Raw genomic sequence first — 16069 nt, forward strand, 5'->3', positions numbered from 1 at the left:
TTAAATAGAAAACTACTTTTGCATGTATTTGGAAAAACTTGGAACACCAGGTTTTGCAAAGAGGAATACTGAAAATTACCTTTGCATGTATTTGGAAAAATTTGGAACTCCACCACCAGGTGTTGCAAAGTTAAATATTGAAAACTACCTTTACATGTATTTGGAAAAACTTGGAACACCAGGTTTTGCAAAGGTGAGTATTGAAAACTATTGTTGCATGTATCTGGGAAAAGTGGAGACCACCACCAGATTACAAGTTAAATGTGAAAACACTGCATGTATTTCGAAAAACTTGGAACACCAGGTTTTGTAAAGAAGAATATTGAAAACTATTTTAACATGTATTTGGAAAAATTTGGAATACCACCAGGTTTTCAAAGATGAATACTGAAAATTATCTTTGCATGAATTTAGAAAAACTTGGAACACTAACAAGTTTTCCAAAGGGGAATATTGAAAACTACCCTTTCATGCATTTGGAAAGACTTGGAACACTAACTAGGTTTTGCAAAGAGGAATACTGAAAATTATCTTTGCATGTATTTGGAAAAATTTGGAACTCCACCACCAGGTGTTGCAAAGTTAAATATTGAAAACTACCTTTGCATGTATTTGGAAAAACTTGGAACACCAGGTTTTGCAAAGATGAATACTGAAAACTACCTTTGCATGTATTTGGAAAAACTTGGAACACCAGGTTTTGCAAAGAGGAATACTGAAAATTACCTTTGCATGTATTTGGAAAAATTTGGAACACCAGCTTTCCGAAAGGTGAAAACTGAAAACTACCTTTGCATGTATTTGGAAAAACGTGGAACACCAGGTTTTGCAAAGAGGAATACTGAAAATTACCTTTGCATGTATTTGGAAAAATTTGGAACTCCACCACCAGGTGTTGCAAAGTTAAATATTGAAAACTACCTTTGCATGTATTTGGAAAAACTTGGAACACCAGGTTTTGCAAAGAGGAATACTGAAAATTACCTTTGCATGTATTTGGAAAAATTTGGAACTCCACCAGGTGTTGCAAAGTTGAATATTGAAAACTACCTTTGAATGCATTGGGAAAAACTTGGAACACCAGGTTTTGTAAAGAAGAATATTGAAAACTATCTTTGCATGTATTTGGAAAAACTTGGAACACCAGGTTTTGCAAAGAGGAATACTGAAAATTATCTTTGCATGTATTTGGAAAAACTTGGAACCCCACCAAGTTTTCCAAAGGTGAATACTGAAAACTACCTTTGCATGTATTTGGAAAAACTTGGAACACCAGGTTTTGCAAAGGTGAATACTGAAAATTATCTTTGCATGTATTTGAAAAACTTGGAACACTAACAGGTTTTGCAAAGGTGAACACTGAAAATTATCTTTGCATGTATTTGGAAAAACTTGGAACACCAGGTTTTGCAAAGATGAATACTGAAAACTATTGTTGCATGTATTTGGAAAAAATTGGAACTCCACCAGGTTTTGCAAAGTTGAATATTGAAAACTACCTTTGCATGTATTTGGAAAAACTTGGAACACCAGGTTTTGCAAAGAGGAATACTGAAAATTATCTTTGCATGTATTTGGAAAAATTTGGAACACCAGCTTTCCGAAAGGTGAAAACTGAAAACTACCTTTGCATGTATTTGGAAAAACTTGGAACACCAGGTTTTGCAAAGAGGAATACTGAAAATTACCTTTGCATGTATTTGGAAAAATTTGGAACTCCACCACCAGGTGTTGCAAAGTTAAATATTGAAAACTACCTTTGCATGTATTTGGAAAAACTTGGAACACCAGGTTTTGCAAAGAGGAATACTGAAAATTACCTTTGCATGTATTTGGAAAAATTGGGAACTCCACCAGGTGTTGCAAAGTTGAATATTGAAAACTACCTTTGAATGCATTGGGAAAAACTTGGAACACCAGGTTTTGTAAAGAAGAATACTGAACATTATCTTTGCATGTATTTGGAAAAAACTTGGAACACCAGGTTTTGCAAAGAGGAATACTGAAAATTATCTTTGCATGTATTTGGAAAAACTTAGAACCCCACCAAGTTTTCCAAAGGTGAATACTGAAAACTGCCTTTGCATGTATTTGGAAAAACTTGGAACACCAGGTTCTTCCAAGGTGAATACTGAAATTTATCTTTGCATGTATTTGAAAAACTTGGAACACTAACAGGTTTTGCAAAGGTGAACACTGAAAATTATCTTTGCATGTATTTGGAAACTCTTGGAACACCAGGTTTTGCAAAGATGAATACTGAAAACTATTGTTGCATGTATTTGGAAAAAATTGGAACTCCACCAGGTTTTGCAAAGTTGAATATTGAAAACTACCTTTAAATGTATTTGGAAAAACTTGGAACACCAGGTTTTGCAAAGTTGAATATTGAAAACTACCTTTAAATGTATTTGGAAAAACTTGGAACACCAGGTTTTGCAAAGAGGAATACTAAACATTATCTTTGCATGTATTTACAAAAACTTGGAACACCACCAGGTTTTTCAAAGGTGAATACTGAAAACTATTTTTGCATGTTTTGGAAAAATTTGGAACAAGATTTTGCAAAGGTGAACAGTGAAAACTGTCTTTGCATGTATTTGGAAAAACTTGGAACGCTAACAGGTTTTCCAAAGGTGAATATTGAAAACTACCCTTGCTGGAACACCAGGTTTTGCAAAGACGAACACTGAACATTATCTTTGCATGTATTTGGAAACTCTTGGAACACCAGGTTTTACAAAGATGAATACTGAAAAGTATTGTTGCATGTATTTGGAAAAAATTGGAACTCCACCAGGTTTTGCAAAGTTGAATATTGAAGACTACCTTTAAATGTATTTGGAAAAACTTGGAGCACCAGGTTTTGCAAAGAGGAATACTGAACATTATCTTTGCATGTATTTGGAAAAAAACTTGAAACACCAGGTTTTGTAAAGGTGAATATTGAAAATTATCTTTGCATGTATTTGGAAAAACTTAGAACCCCACCAAGTTTTCCAAAGGTGAATACTGAAAACTGCCTTTGCATGTATTTGGAAAAACTTGGATCACCAGGTTTTGCAAAGGTGAATATTGAACACTACCCTTGCATGTATCTGAATAAACTTGGAACACCAAGTTTTCCAAAAGTGAATACTGAAAACTGCCTCTGCATGTATTTGGAAAAACTTGGAACACCAGGTTCTTCCAAGGTGAATACTGAAATTTATCTTTGCATGTATTTGGAAAAACTTGGAACACTAACAGGTTTTGCAAAGGTGAACACTGAAAATTATCTTTGCATATATTTAGAAAAACTTGGAACACCAGGTTTTGCAAAGATGAATACTGAAAATTATCTGTATAATTTGGAAAAACTTAGAACACTCACTGGTTTTCCAAAGGTGAATATTGAAAACTACCCTTGCATGTATTTCGGATAACGAAATACTACTACACAACAAATAAAGAAAGTCAGCTTAGATGCAGCACTAAGTAAGCAAGAAGAGGCAAACAAGTGGTGGAGGCCCGAGCCAGTTTCTTTTTTTTAACTCTTCACCTCTCCCTCCTGGTCCAGTGCCACTGCCCCCAGTGCCTCATTCTGGGCTCTGTTCTTCTCCCATGGTGCCTCACCTCCATTCTGATCTAGGCCTTTTCCTCTATTCTTCTTTGTGGCTTAACTTTTTCATTATAATTACACAGCATTCAGTTGCTTCCTATAGTGCTTTTTCCTTTTCCATTGTTGTTACTGTTCATCTTTTGCTGGAAGCCTTTCCCAGTCACTCTTAATCCCAGGGTCTTCCCTCTATTATTTCCTATTTATCCTGTACTTAGCTTGCTCGCTTTATTTTTGTTTGCAAATTGTCTCTCCCATTAGAGTGTAAACTCCTCCTGGGCTGGGACTGCTTCTTGCCTCTAGTTCTGTCCCCAGTTTGTTAGGTTCTTAATGTTTGATTTGTATATCTATTTTACAAACCTATATACATACAAATTTCTCTACCCAAAAGGGGTTGAAAGTAGAAAAAGTTTAAGAAGCTCTAGGCAGGAATATCTACCCTCAGGCACAGTAGGTGCTAGGCTGATCTGCTAAGGTTCTTTCTCTCTTTAAGGAGCTTGGTCACAAAGGATGGCTAGCAGGGTCAAGTAGATGAGAAAGGAGCTATAGGAAAAATGAAAATACTATCAAAAGGAATAAAAATTAAATATTCATTCTTGGGAAAAACTTGCGGGTAGTTGTGATCTAATTGTACACATGAAAAATGATATTTGTGAAGTTTTTGTTTTCAACAACTTGGAAAAGTAACTCATAAAAAGGCACTATGGGGGTAATGGATAATGGGCCAGTCAGAGGCAAAAAGACTTGAATTAAATCCCACCTCAGACACATCCCTGGCCAGGTGACCCTGGAGAAGTCACCCCTCACAAAAATCCCCAACAATCCCGTGAGACTAAGCCCTCTGAAGAACAGGTGTAGACCAGTATTGGTAGAAGGATTATCTTAAAAAGAGAGATCCTCTCAGGAATATGGCCAATTCGGGGAGAGCTGGGAGGGGGGGGTCAGATTCATTTGTTATACAAATAATATAGTTCATGTGAGCTAGTCATTTCTGAAACTTTTCAGTATGGAAGAAAAAGCAATAGAAAGAGAATCAGGAATCCTGGGTTCTAATCCTATTTCTAAAGCAAAGGACAAGGGGGAACTAGAAGCTCCACAGGCTCCAACTCCTCATAAACCATTGGTGAGTGGGTAAAATCCAATTTTCCAATTTCATAATACTGAAAATTGCCTCATTCCTCAGACAAGAATATAAACATAACACGGGAGCTCTTATGAAAAGAAAAAAAAAAAGCCTTAATCCAACAAAGCACTTTGACTCAATAAGCTTTTGCTAACATTTCAGAAGAAACTGCAAACCCCCTGTTGATTTAATTTATATGCTAATTAAATTCTAGATCTGGGAGGAGAGACCAAGTTTCCTTTTAATTAATTTGAACTCTCTTCCCAACCTTTAAAAAAAAAAAAAACCTACCAAATAAACTTTGTCCCCCCCTAAAGTATGTATGTGTTAATACAAGTCGTAGATTGAGGGATGGCATTGAACCCATAGGAGGAATTCAGAAAAAGACAAGAAAAAGAAGAGAGGGAATGAACTCTTGGAGGAGACTTAACTGTATATTTCTAAGTTGTTGAAGGAAAAGAAGGAGGCGTGGAAAAATGAAAAGGACTGACAGGAAAAAAAAAAAGAAAAAACAAAAGAGAATGACAAAACTTTTTCGTTTTTTTAAGAGGAAAAAACTCCGTGTTACTGTGGCATAGTAAACTTTTAAATTTTATCTTGAGAGATTTCAAATGGGTCGTCATCATTTTCAAAAGCATCGTGTTTTTTTTTAATTCTTTTTCTTCTCTTTTTTTCTTTTCTAGCCAATCGCCTGTGCTTCTAAGCCTGTTTCCCCATCTATGAAATGGGGATAAGAATCTCTGCACCACGTGTTTAACCTATATTGGATTATTTGCTGTCCAGGGGAGGGGGAGAAGGGAAGGGAGAAACATTTGGAACACAAGATATTGCAAAGGTGAATGTTGAAAACGATCTTTGCATAGATTTGGAAAAGAAAAAGCGATTATTAAGAAAAAGAAAAAAAAACAACAACAATCTAGCAATGCAATGGCAAGTTCAAAGAGCAATTATTCCAAGAAAGCGCTTTGGAAAGCTTAAAATTCTGCAAATACAGGAATCATTGGGTTTTTTTTCTGCCATTTCCGTTCCTGAAAACAACGTCTCCAATAGAACAACTTCACTAAGCGAGAAAACATAAACCCAGAACTAAGAGGAGTTCGCCCCCAAACCTGGGATCGGTGCAAAGGGAAATCAATCCTTAGTCTCCCAAGTACATCTGGCTCACCCGTGGACTCCTTCCTCACAAGTTCAAAACCAGCCTATTTACTCTCGCTTTTCACTCAAGTTTTACAAGTTCGGATATCGGGCTCGCGAGTTGCTCACAGGTTGAAAGGAACAAGTAAGAGAGGGGAAGAACCAGAAAAAGCAGACCATAAAAAACCCCAAAGATACAACGGCCACGAGTCGCTTGAAATAGAACATAGCAGGCCAATTTCCTCATAAAATGGAGCTAATAAAAGCACCTACCTCTCTCTCGGGAATGGGGAAGATCAAATGAGACAGGACCGAGAGTGGAAAACCTTAAAGTGCTATGTAAATGCTCGTTGGGTATTATTGGTATTATTATTCAAATAGTTCTACAAAAATACTCCCTGAAGGCAGAGGGTAAATGGGTCATTAAATTTCCCTCAACTGTAGAATGAGGCTAATGATAGCTTCCCCTTCCCTGGGCAGTAAAGGGGACCCGGAAAAATCAAATGTGAACAAAGTCTAGGACCAATCTAAAAGACAGGTGTGGGGGAGGGTCTCAAAAGTCGACAGGGAGTTTTAAAGCATTTCAACTAAAAACTAAGCCTTTGGGGAGACCCTGCAGAAATGTTAGCCCTGGTGGTGGTTTGTCCTTCGTTCACAAAGGGGTCCAGGACATCAGGGAGGGATGCCGGTACATGCAAATGAAGGAGGGCTGGGCAAGGTCACCGGTCTCCCTTTCCCCTCTACAGCCATCGGGGACCAGTGGGCTGACAGAGATCAAGAGGACTGGAGATGGCCCTGGATGCAATGGGAGACCTTGGCCTTTAGAAACTGAGATTTTTAACAGGTCTCATTTTGCCTGAGGCAACACCCAGTCAGGGATTAAGGCTAGGTAAGAAATAAGGCAGGGAATGCCGCCTCTTTTACCTACATCATTATCAATAAAGTTTATTGGCTTATTATCAATACAGTTTATTGTTTTGTTTGCATTCAGGCAGCTACCAGTAGGAGAACACAACACAGAATCGAGAAAACCCAAGTTTCAATCCTATCTCAGACACAAACTGTGGGACAGATCCTGGGCAATAGCTTAACTTCCTTGTCCCACTTTCTCCATCAGTAAAATGAGGATTATGATAGCACCTACTTCATAGGGTAGTTGTGTGAATCAAAAGAGTTAACATCTTGTAAATTGCTTTGTAAACTTTATTATTTTCTGTAATCTCATTAGCATGAAGACTCATATCACACCCCCTACACCATTTAGTAGAGACTATGGTTTTCAAGAATCACTGCACCCATAAAATTCCTCCCCTGAGGTCAACCTTATTAATTAGTCCTCTTTCCACAATTAGCTATTACACTCCTAAAACAGGTGCACACAACTGACATATAGTCCATCACAGTCTCCACCTCAAAGTCTGGGAAGGCCTAGCCCAGAATGTACAAGTGTTCGTAGAAGCCTCCCTCTTCCGATAACCTAATCCTTGTCCTTGTCCCTCCATAAATCCTCCACAGGAGGCCCCTTTCTGGGTATTTAACTGGGGGGGCTATCAAGGAAGCCAAAATGCCCTACCTCCCTTTCCCATTATTCATCTAGCTTTTCAGTATCTTGTGCACATTGTGACATTTCTTGTGCACAAGTCATCACTGTTAATATGCTGCAGCCTACTTTACACACTGACACACACAGTGTCTCAAAAGTTTAATTGCAGTTTAAAGTTTTTTTTTTTTAATGGTTGAACAGTACACAGACTTTTGGGACACCCTGCATAAGAGAAATAGAAGTGTTAAGACATTCACGGTTCACAAAATCTCTTCTGCTTGTTAGAAAGACCAAAGCACTGACTATAATGATTAAGTACCAGGCTATTTCACAATTTGGGAGATTTAAAGTGTTATCTGCCATGTGAAAATCAAAACAGTCCAAAAAAGCATCATTCCCAGGGAAAAAGAGATACCTACTCCTGAATGTGGGATCAAAGAATAGCATTTTCAGGAGTTTGTTTTTTCTTTTCTTTAAGTTTTTTTTCCCTTTTGTTCGATTTCTCTTGCCCAGCATATGACTATGTTTCGAAGAATTGCCCGTGTTTGGCCTATAGCAAGATGGCGCCTATAACAAGATGGCGCCTATAGCAAGATGGCGGTCTTGGGGAGCGAGGAAAGTGGTGCGAGAGGGAACACGAGGTTTTGCAAAGGTCAATGTTGAAAGCATCTCTGCATTAATTTGGAAAGAGAAAATACTACTGGGCAAATAAATAAGAGAGATACAATGCTTTAAGAGTCTTTATTAAAAAAAAAAAAACCCAAAAAACTCATTAAGTTGTGCTCCCTACTGTTATTTGTAGCAAACTCTGAACTTTAATTAGAGGAACATTTGAGGATTTCAAGGGGCAAGAGGTAAAGGAACTCAATTTCATTCAACGGTCTTTTTTTAGCTCTGTGACTCTTTGACCTTGTACCAGGAAAATCATGCCACAGGTTCTCTTGAGAAAGTGAAAAACCTGCTGAGTTTTAAGTCCCTCACATAAGGAAAAGTTGTAAGGGCCATTGTGGCGTCGCCAAGGCCAGAGGGAAGTTATCGATTACCCTATAAGGATAGCCCTTTGGTCCTACAGCATCACTAGCACGTCCTAACCCAAGCCAGGCCACATGAGGGCCGGCGGCACCAAGTTAATGACCGTACATAGAAAAACTACAAGTTTAGCACGCCTTAAAAGGGAAAATGCCAATAAATGCCCAGGCGACCCCAAAAGCCATTTTGCGCCTCGACGATATCCCAGTTTTTTCCGTAATGTCTCGTTTGGGGGAAACTTCGAGATCTGCGCACGAATCGCGTCTCGAGGGTTCTATGCCCGAAGGCGGAGGGCAGAGAACCAGCGATTCGAAAGGGCAAGCGTCACAGCAGGGAAGCCGAGGGCGCTCGGCCCCCAAAGCTTCTAGTTTAAAGGGGAAAAAAAAATCAACTGCGTTTGTCGGGGGGGCGGGGGGGGGGGGCCGGCTGAGGCTTTTGGAAAGAACGGGAAACAGGAGTCAAAACAGCCGCCGAGAAGGCCCAGCCCGCGGAGGACCATCCCACACACCCCGCTTCAAGAAGGGATTACGAACGAGGGGGGAGGGGGAAATTGGGGACCGCTATCCAGGGTGGCCCGGCTCGGTCGAGGGGGGTGGGAGGTGGTAGAGACTGCCAGGGACACAGATGATTCTCTTCGCCTCCATCCCCAACGCCCCGCTAGTTAACCAAAGAGACGCGCTCGAGCATTCCCTATCCTAGCCAGAAGCACCCAAATGACCCTCTCTTCCCAAGCCTTGGCGAAGTGCGGGACCCCTCGAGGGTTCGGCCCCCAGCGCCCCTGCCCGGTCGACCCCCCCCCCTTTTCCCGGCCCTCTCCTTGCTCCTCCCCTTCTCCCCACCTCCTCCCCTCAGGGCCCATGCAGCCGGCTCCGACGGTGGGCGCGGAGGGGGGTCACCCCTGCAGGCAAGGGCGCCGTAGCTAGAGAAGCTACGCGAATGCCTCTGGTCTCCCTGCCATCCCCCCCCCCCCCCACCCCACCCCACCCCCGACACCGCGACGGGCTTAGCCTACCTCGTCTTCCTCCCAGTCCTTGAGGTCCATTCTCGCCTTCCAAGATGTGGACGGTCCCGGCTCCTCCTCCTCCTCCTCCGCTCCGGCTCCGGGGCCGGCCTGCGGCAGCTCCATGGCCACAGCGGCTGCGGCGCGGAGGCCGCGGACTCGGGACTCGGAGTTCAAGGCGAGCTAGGGAACCTGTGCAGGAGAAGCGACCAGCTGCGAACCCCCTCTACTGAGAAAAGAGCAAAGAGCACGGAACCACCGCCCCCTTTTCCTTCCCAGTCCTCCTACGTCACGCCCTCCCCCCTCCCCTTCCCGCCCCCCGGGGCCCCCTAGCACCCCCCACAACAATCGCGAGACTCCCCCCTCCCAACCGGCGCTGGAGCTTTCGTCCCACGAGGGTTGGGGGTGGGTGGGGCGGAGAAGCTCGCTTCCCCGAATCCCCTCCTCCCCCCACCACCTCCCCCCTTGCGAACCCTCTGGACCACCCGTAGATGGGGAGAAAAGGGAGGGGGAAGATGGGGAGGAAAGCAGGGGGAAGATGGGGTGATGAGAGGAGAAGGATGGGGAAAAATGGGAGGGGGAAGATGGAGAGAAGGAAGGGGGAACCAAACTAAAGTCCAGCTTTTTTTTTTTTTTTGTAACCTCCTAGAGCTCTTAGTTCCTAGCTGATAAAACTCCCTGAGCAAAGTCCCACCGACGCCTTTAGGTCCAGATCAGGGGTGGAATCCCTGGTCACCCCCAAACCCGAGAACTCCCTGGCCCTTTCTTTGCTCCTAGGAGCTGTGAGGAGTCTCACTCCTTCCTTTTTACAGGTGGGGAAGCAAAGCTAGGAGAGGCAGAAAACTTGCAACGGTGGCCATACGGCGGGGGGGGGAGGGAGGGAAAGTCACTTAGGATCCCAAAGGGGAAGCTCGGCACTTTGCATTCTTCCTGCCACTATTGAGACTGACACAGTGAGATGGCCAGTCTCCCGAAGACCTTCATTTCCCACTGCTAACCCAAAGCTTCATTTGGTACCTGGTATATAGTAGGTGCTTAATAAAGACTTCTTGATGACTTAACTTGAATTCCTGTGGTTTTTCCCCCACTATTTTCTTTCCGTCCTGCAGTTTAAATTATCCAGCAGTCATTTAAAAAGGTTTAAAAGTAAGCAGTGAACCAAAAAAAAAGAGCTACAGATTGAAAAGTTAAGAGAAATTAATTAGCTTCACCCTGGGGACTTTGCCAGTCTCCAGTGGAGTGTGCTTTCTAATCCAGTCTATCAACCATTTATTAAGCCCTTGGTATGGAGAAGTTAAGCTGGCACTGTGGACCAAAATTTAGCTCTGGAATGAGTGAGAAGACTTGGAATGTCCACACCTGTGATTTGGGGCAAGTCCCTTTACCTCCCTGGGTCTCCTCTGTCTACTAATAGGGCTGAACTAAGTGGCTTGTGACGTCCTCCCCAGCTATGATTCTATGCGTCAGGCACTTTGGGATGGGGAGAGGATGAGGAGAGAAATACCTTTTCCCCACCCTCCCCTATAAAAATACCTCCACAACCTGGCAAATGCCTTAAATTGGTAGATCAGAGAGTTTCGTTGCTTTCACTAAAGACTATAAATCACATCAGAAAACATTAAGTAGTCAAAGAATGGAGAAGCTTTTAATTATTAGAATAGATGAGAAAGATTCCCAGTTCTTTAGGGAAGTTTTGACTAGAAAAAAGGACTTGAAAAACATGGACCGTTGGGAGTGGTATCCAACAGGAAGGGGAGACTCTCAAAGATCACAGCTTCAATTCCTCCATATGCTTAATTCTCTCTCCAAAATTCTTAACTAAGGGATTGTCAGAAGTGCAAACTACGTGGGCATCCCGGTCTGCAAGCTTTGGCTGGGAAATCGGAAGCGTTTGACTCCTGGCTCTGCCATTCACTTCTATGACCTTAGGACAAGTTCCTTCCCCCCCGAGGGCCTCAGTCCCCCACTTGGAAAAAGAAGAGCCCTTTCCAGCTCTCAGCTCTTTGATCCCACAAACACACTCCTTTTTCTTTTCTCTGCAATTCATTTCCTTACAAAGGCAGGAGAAAGGTGCCCAGTAAAAGATGCCTTGATTGATCAGTTGCCTAATCCACGGCCTCCTCCTTTCTCCCCGCCCTTACAAATGGGATTACATTTCCCCAGGAAAACAAAGAACTTGATTTTAAAACTACACTGCTTAAAAGTCAACTAACATACATGCTCGAGAGTTTCTTATGTACATCTATTATCTTAGGGTCAGAGATCTAGTTCAATCTCCTCACTTTACAGATGAAGAAACCGAAGTTTAGGGAGATGAAAGAAACACCCCAAATCACACAGGTAATATCAGATGTAGGATTTGAACATCCCCTTGATCATATACATATACACGTTGTAGCAAATTAGGGAGAGGGCTGACCTTGGAGACAGGAAAACCTGAAATTTAAGTCCGATCTCCAACGTATAATGACTGTATAGACAAGACTTAATTTCTTGGGGCACTCAGGTGGATTAATTACCAGACCTAGAGACAGGAGGACCTGAGTTCAAATAAAGCTTTGAGACCCTGGACAAGTCACTTAATCCTGAATGCCTTAAAAAAAATTTTTTTTTACCACTCCCCAGGGCCCCAGGGGGTTCTGTGGGATCAAAACTTTCACTTAAGTCAAAGACCAGGATTTCCCTAGTTAATAAAATGACAGGTTCAGGCTTCTCCCCATCCCCTAAAAATGTATGGGAACAGCTGGAAGGACAGTGTTTGCTTATTACTCTTTTGCAAACAGTCTATGTGAAGAGCTGTTGGCCAGTTAGTGGCAACAGCTGCTATTGACATAGCCTGGCCCGATACCATTTTCAAATCCACCTAAAAGCTTGGACTCAAGGATCGACCCTTTCAAAGTGGTCACTGACCCATCGTATTATGTACAGTAAGCAGCATTTTTTCTCAGAAAGTCCACTCCAGAAATGCCTACTTATTTACAATGTTCTTTTTGCTATTTTCTTTATTACCTCTAATGTTGATGAAACAAAGCAGACCTTTACAAGTAGCCTGACGCTTTAATAAGTCAAGGTTATGGGATCAGAGATCTAGGGCTAGCCACCTTATCCATGTGAAAATTGTTACCCGGAGTGTGAGAGTTACTAATTGCACAGTCAGAATTTGAACTCGGGGCCTCCGATTCCAATTCTGGCACCGGTCTTTCGGAAAATTGTTCTGTCTAGACAAATCGTGATCGTAAAAGTATTCTCAGTCTTGTTTCCTTGATACCTTTTTTTGTGCACGCCTCTCTCTAAAATAATATTTGCAAAGAGCTTAGTGTTTCCTGGTATATAGCGAGTACTCTAAATACTCATCTGCATCAGTTCATATAAGCCTTCCCGGACTTCTCTAAACCCATTACATTTCGAAAACAGTTCTATCAGCCAGGTTTCCAAGTTCGATTTGGTTTGGTTTAATCACACACAAAAAGTGGTAGCTGCTTTCAAATATCTAAAGGGGTCACTTAGAAAAGGGGGGTAGTGAGTTCTCTCTCACCAAAAAGCAGAAGCACGATGGTCATTTACTAAGGATGCTACAGAGGGTTGAATTAAAGAGGTGATGTCTCTTCCAGCTCTGATGTTCTGGGATGCTCTGACTTATTCCAGGGTATCCAGTCTTGTTTAGAAACTAACAGAAACCTTTAAAGGGCTACCGGTACAATCCAATACTCTCCTAAGATGCTGATGATCACTACTATCTGACAGTTTTAATATGGCCCTTGCACTTTTCTCCAATCTGGTATTCTGACGGACTCATTGTGAGCTAAAAATCGACTTGGGGATTCTGTTGCCAGGGTCTTAAAACCCCACTAGGGTCTTAATCAAAAAAAAAGTCAGCTTTCTCTCCCCTGACTTTCCAATAAATAGCTTCTTCAAGACCCTCAGGAATTGCCCCCAAAACTTCGTATAACAAAGAAAAGCTAATGTCACCTAGGAATGGATGAGCAAACAGAGCCATACAAGTGGGATGGAAGGTTATTATGTAGTGGGAAAAGACAAATATGAGGAATTCAGAGAACATACAGCATCTATCAACTGGCACTGGTACTTCCAGGGGATTTAATTACAAAGCAATAAAATCACCCCTAGCCTGGAGGAATTTGCATTTGCATCCTATTAGGGGAGACAATATGGACACATATAAATAGATTACAGAAAAAAATTAAATCTGTACAAAGCATTTGGGGGCCACTAGCACTTGGAAGGGCTCGGGAAAGTTCTAGGGGCAAAGGGGGATGTGCAGAAGCACAATTTCTATGCTGATTTTAAATGGAAACATCACTAAAAAAGAAATTGAACCCGAAGTAATGGGGAGGAAATGAAAATCAGGCACTAAAGAATGGAGAGTGAAATCTTAAATCATCGGAGCAGGGGAGGGAGTCACAAATACAATATCGATATCGGATATTTTGTTTTGATAGATTTGATTTGGGGTCACAAAGGAGGGCTTGATCTGGAGATGAAAGACCTCCACAAAGTTTCTCTTTAAAAAATAACAAAGCAAATTGCTTTGAATTGGAGAATGGAAACTACTGTCTCTCTTGTCAGGCTTTCTCATGGCCCACAGGCCCATCGATGATGGAAACCTCTATGGTGGAAGGAAAAGAAGGGGAGATTTGAAAAGAGAAGGTGCCAGTTTTTAACTGCTGAACTACAAACTGTTAACCTCTCAAACCACTTACCCCCGGTGAGCCCAATGACCTAATAAGGAAAAGTCACATCATAAAGGCCTGCTTACCTCACCAGGCGTCTGTGAGGTCAGCACCCCAGACAGTATATAAGGGGGTGCCCGGGCTAGCACTGGCACTGCTGTGTATTTTTAAAATATCTTGTGATGCTGGTGTATAATAAGGTAAGTTAGCTCTCTCTTTGCTTAGAAAGAGAGATAGATAGATAGAGAAGATGCATACATAGTTAGTTTAGACAGATAGTTTAGTTAGTTAGAAACATAGATACAGAAACACACATAGAGACACAGATACTTGCATATTACACATATCTACAAATGCATATTTTTGTACACACACAAAAAAAATTTATCTACATCTACATCTACACCTATATTTGTACATCTATTTTTACATCTTCGGTTTTCTAAAAAAATTGACACCATAAAATTTGCTTTCGCTCAAACTTAAAATGCCAGATCTGCAATTTGTAAATAAACAAGACTCTTTCCAGGTCATTAGCTTAGTGGTTAAGTAGGTTTTTTTATTTTTAATAGGACAGGGCCAAAAACCCTGTAGCATGGCGCGGCTGACCTCAACCAAAGGCTCCAGTCTCTGGGAGGTGTAGGGCCAGATCCAGCTCGACCTCACCATGAGAGCCAAGTGGAGAAAAAAGCGAATGCGTCGTCTTAAGCGTAAGAGGAGAAGAATGAGGCAAAGGTCTAAGTAATTAATTCACACAGCAGCAGCGACGAATAGGAATAGCAGACCCCCCTTAATGAGTCGCAACATCATCAAATGTCATGTCGTTAGGGATAAGATAAGAACTTCTAGAATCATCTCTCCTCATCTACTAATCCAAGATCTTAAACTTAAGTCTTCCATCTGATAGTCATCTTTGCCATCAGATACCTACAGCACCAATTTAAAGATTTTAAGACGGACATCAAGTTCATTCGACTAAGTTAATATTGATAAGCCCCTAACAATAAGACAGATCAGCAAATTTCGGTTTCTTGGTAGCTGAGCACAACCTAGGTAACTAAGCTAACTAATAAATTGTCTCCTCTGCAAACAAAATTTGGTGTCTTGTGTGTTTTATTTTTAAAGCCTAGGAATCCGTACCTAAAGCTTTTCAAGCTCAGAACTGGGGGGAGGGACACTAGGGGGAAGACAGTGGGGGGTGGGGACAATGGGGGTGGGGACAGTGGGAGGTGGGAAACTGGGGGAAACAGTGGGGGGTGGGGACAGTGGGGGGTGGGAACACTGGGGGGTGGGGGAACGGGGAAACAGTGGGGGGGGAACACTGGGGGGTGGGGAAACGGGGAAACAGTGGGGGGTGGGAACACTGGGGGGTGGGGACACTGGGGGTGGGGACACTGGGGTGGGGACAATGGGAGGTGGGGAAACTGGGGGTGGGAAAACTGGGGAAACAGTGGGGGGTGGGAACACTGGGGGGTGGGGACAATGGGGGTGGGAACAGTGGGAGGTGGGAAATTGGGGGAAACAGTGGGGGGTGGGGACAGTGGGGGGTGGGGACAGTGGGGGGTGGGGACAGTGGGGGGTGGGAAACTGGGGGAAACAGGGGGGGTGGGAACACTGGGGGGTGGGGAAACGGGGAAACAGTGGGGGGTGGGAACACTGGGGGTGGGGACACTGGGGGGGGGGACAATGGGAGGTGGGGAAACTGGGGGGTGGGAAAACTGGGGGAACGGGGGGGGGGAACACTGGGGGTGGGGACACTGGGGGGGGGGACAATGGGAGGTGGGGAAACTGGGGTGGGAAACTGGGGAAACAGTGGGGGGTGGGAAAACGGGGAAACAGTGGGGGGTGGGAACACTGGGGGGTGGGGACACTGGGGGTGGGGACAATGGGAGGTGGGGAAACTGGGGGGGTGGGAAAACTGGGGGAAACAGTGGGGGGTGGGAAAACGGGG

General features: G+C 43.0%; 1 protein-coding gene and 1 long non-coding RNA gene across 6 annotated transcripts in view; one reads left to right on the plus strand and one right to left on the minus strand.

The window, feature by feature from the left end:
- The window catches only part of SMARCA1 (SWI/SNF related, matrix associated, actin dependent regulator of chromatin, subfamily a, member 1), a 117388-nt gene extending 107685 nt beyond the window's left edge, over positions 1 to 9703 (minus strand). For all 5 annotated transcript variants that reach the window (XM_031945209.1, XM_031945208.1, XM_031945206.1 and 2 more), the window contains exon 1: positions 9440 to 9703. In XM_031945209.1, coding sequence (XP_031801069.1) covers positions 9440 to 9553 — 114 coding nt within the window. In that variant the 5' untranslated portion in view covers positions 9554 to 9703. The remainder of the gene's footprint in view (positions 1 to 9439) is intronic.
- Positions 9704 to 14265: 4562 nt separating this feature from the next.
- On the plus strand, positions 14266 to 15213 carry LOC105751070. The gene is made up of 2 exons (XR_001121363.2): positions 14266 to 14318; positions 14691 to 15213. It is a non-coding gene; the product is annotated as an uncharacterized LOC105751070 (long non-coding RNA).
- Positions 15214 to 16069: the final 856 nt, after the last annotated feature.

The sequence above is a fragment of the Sarcophilus harrisii genome, chromosome X (genome assembly GCF_902635505.1).
Source record: "Sarcophilus harrisii chromosome X, mSarHar1.11, whole genome shotgun sequence".
Classification (NCBI taxonomy): Eukaryota; Metazoa; Chordata; class Mammalia; order Dasyuromorphia; family Dasyuridae; genus Sarcophilus; species Sarcophilus harrisii.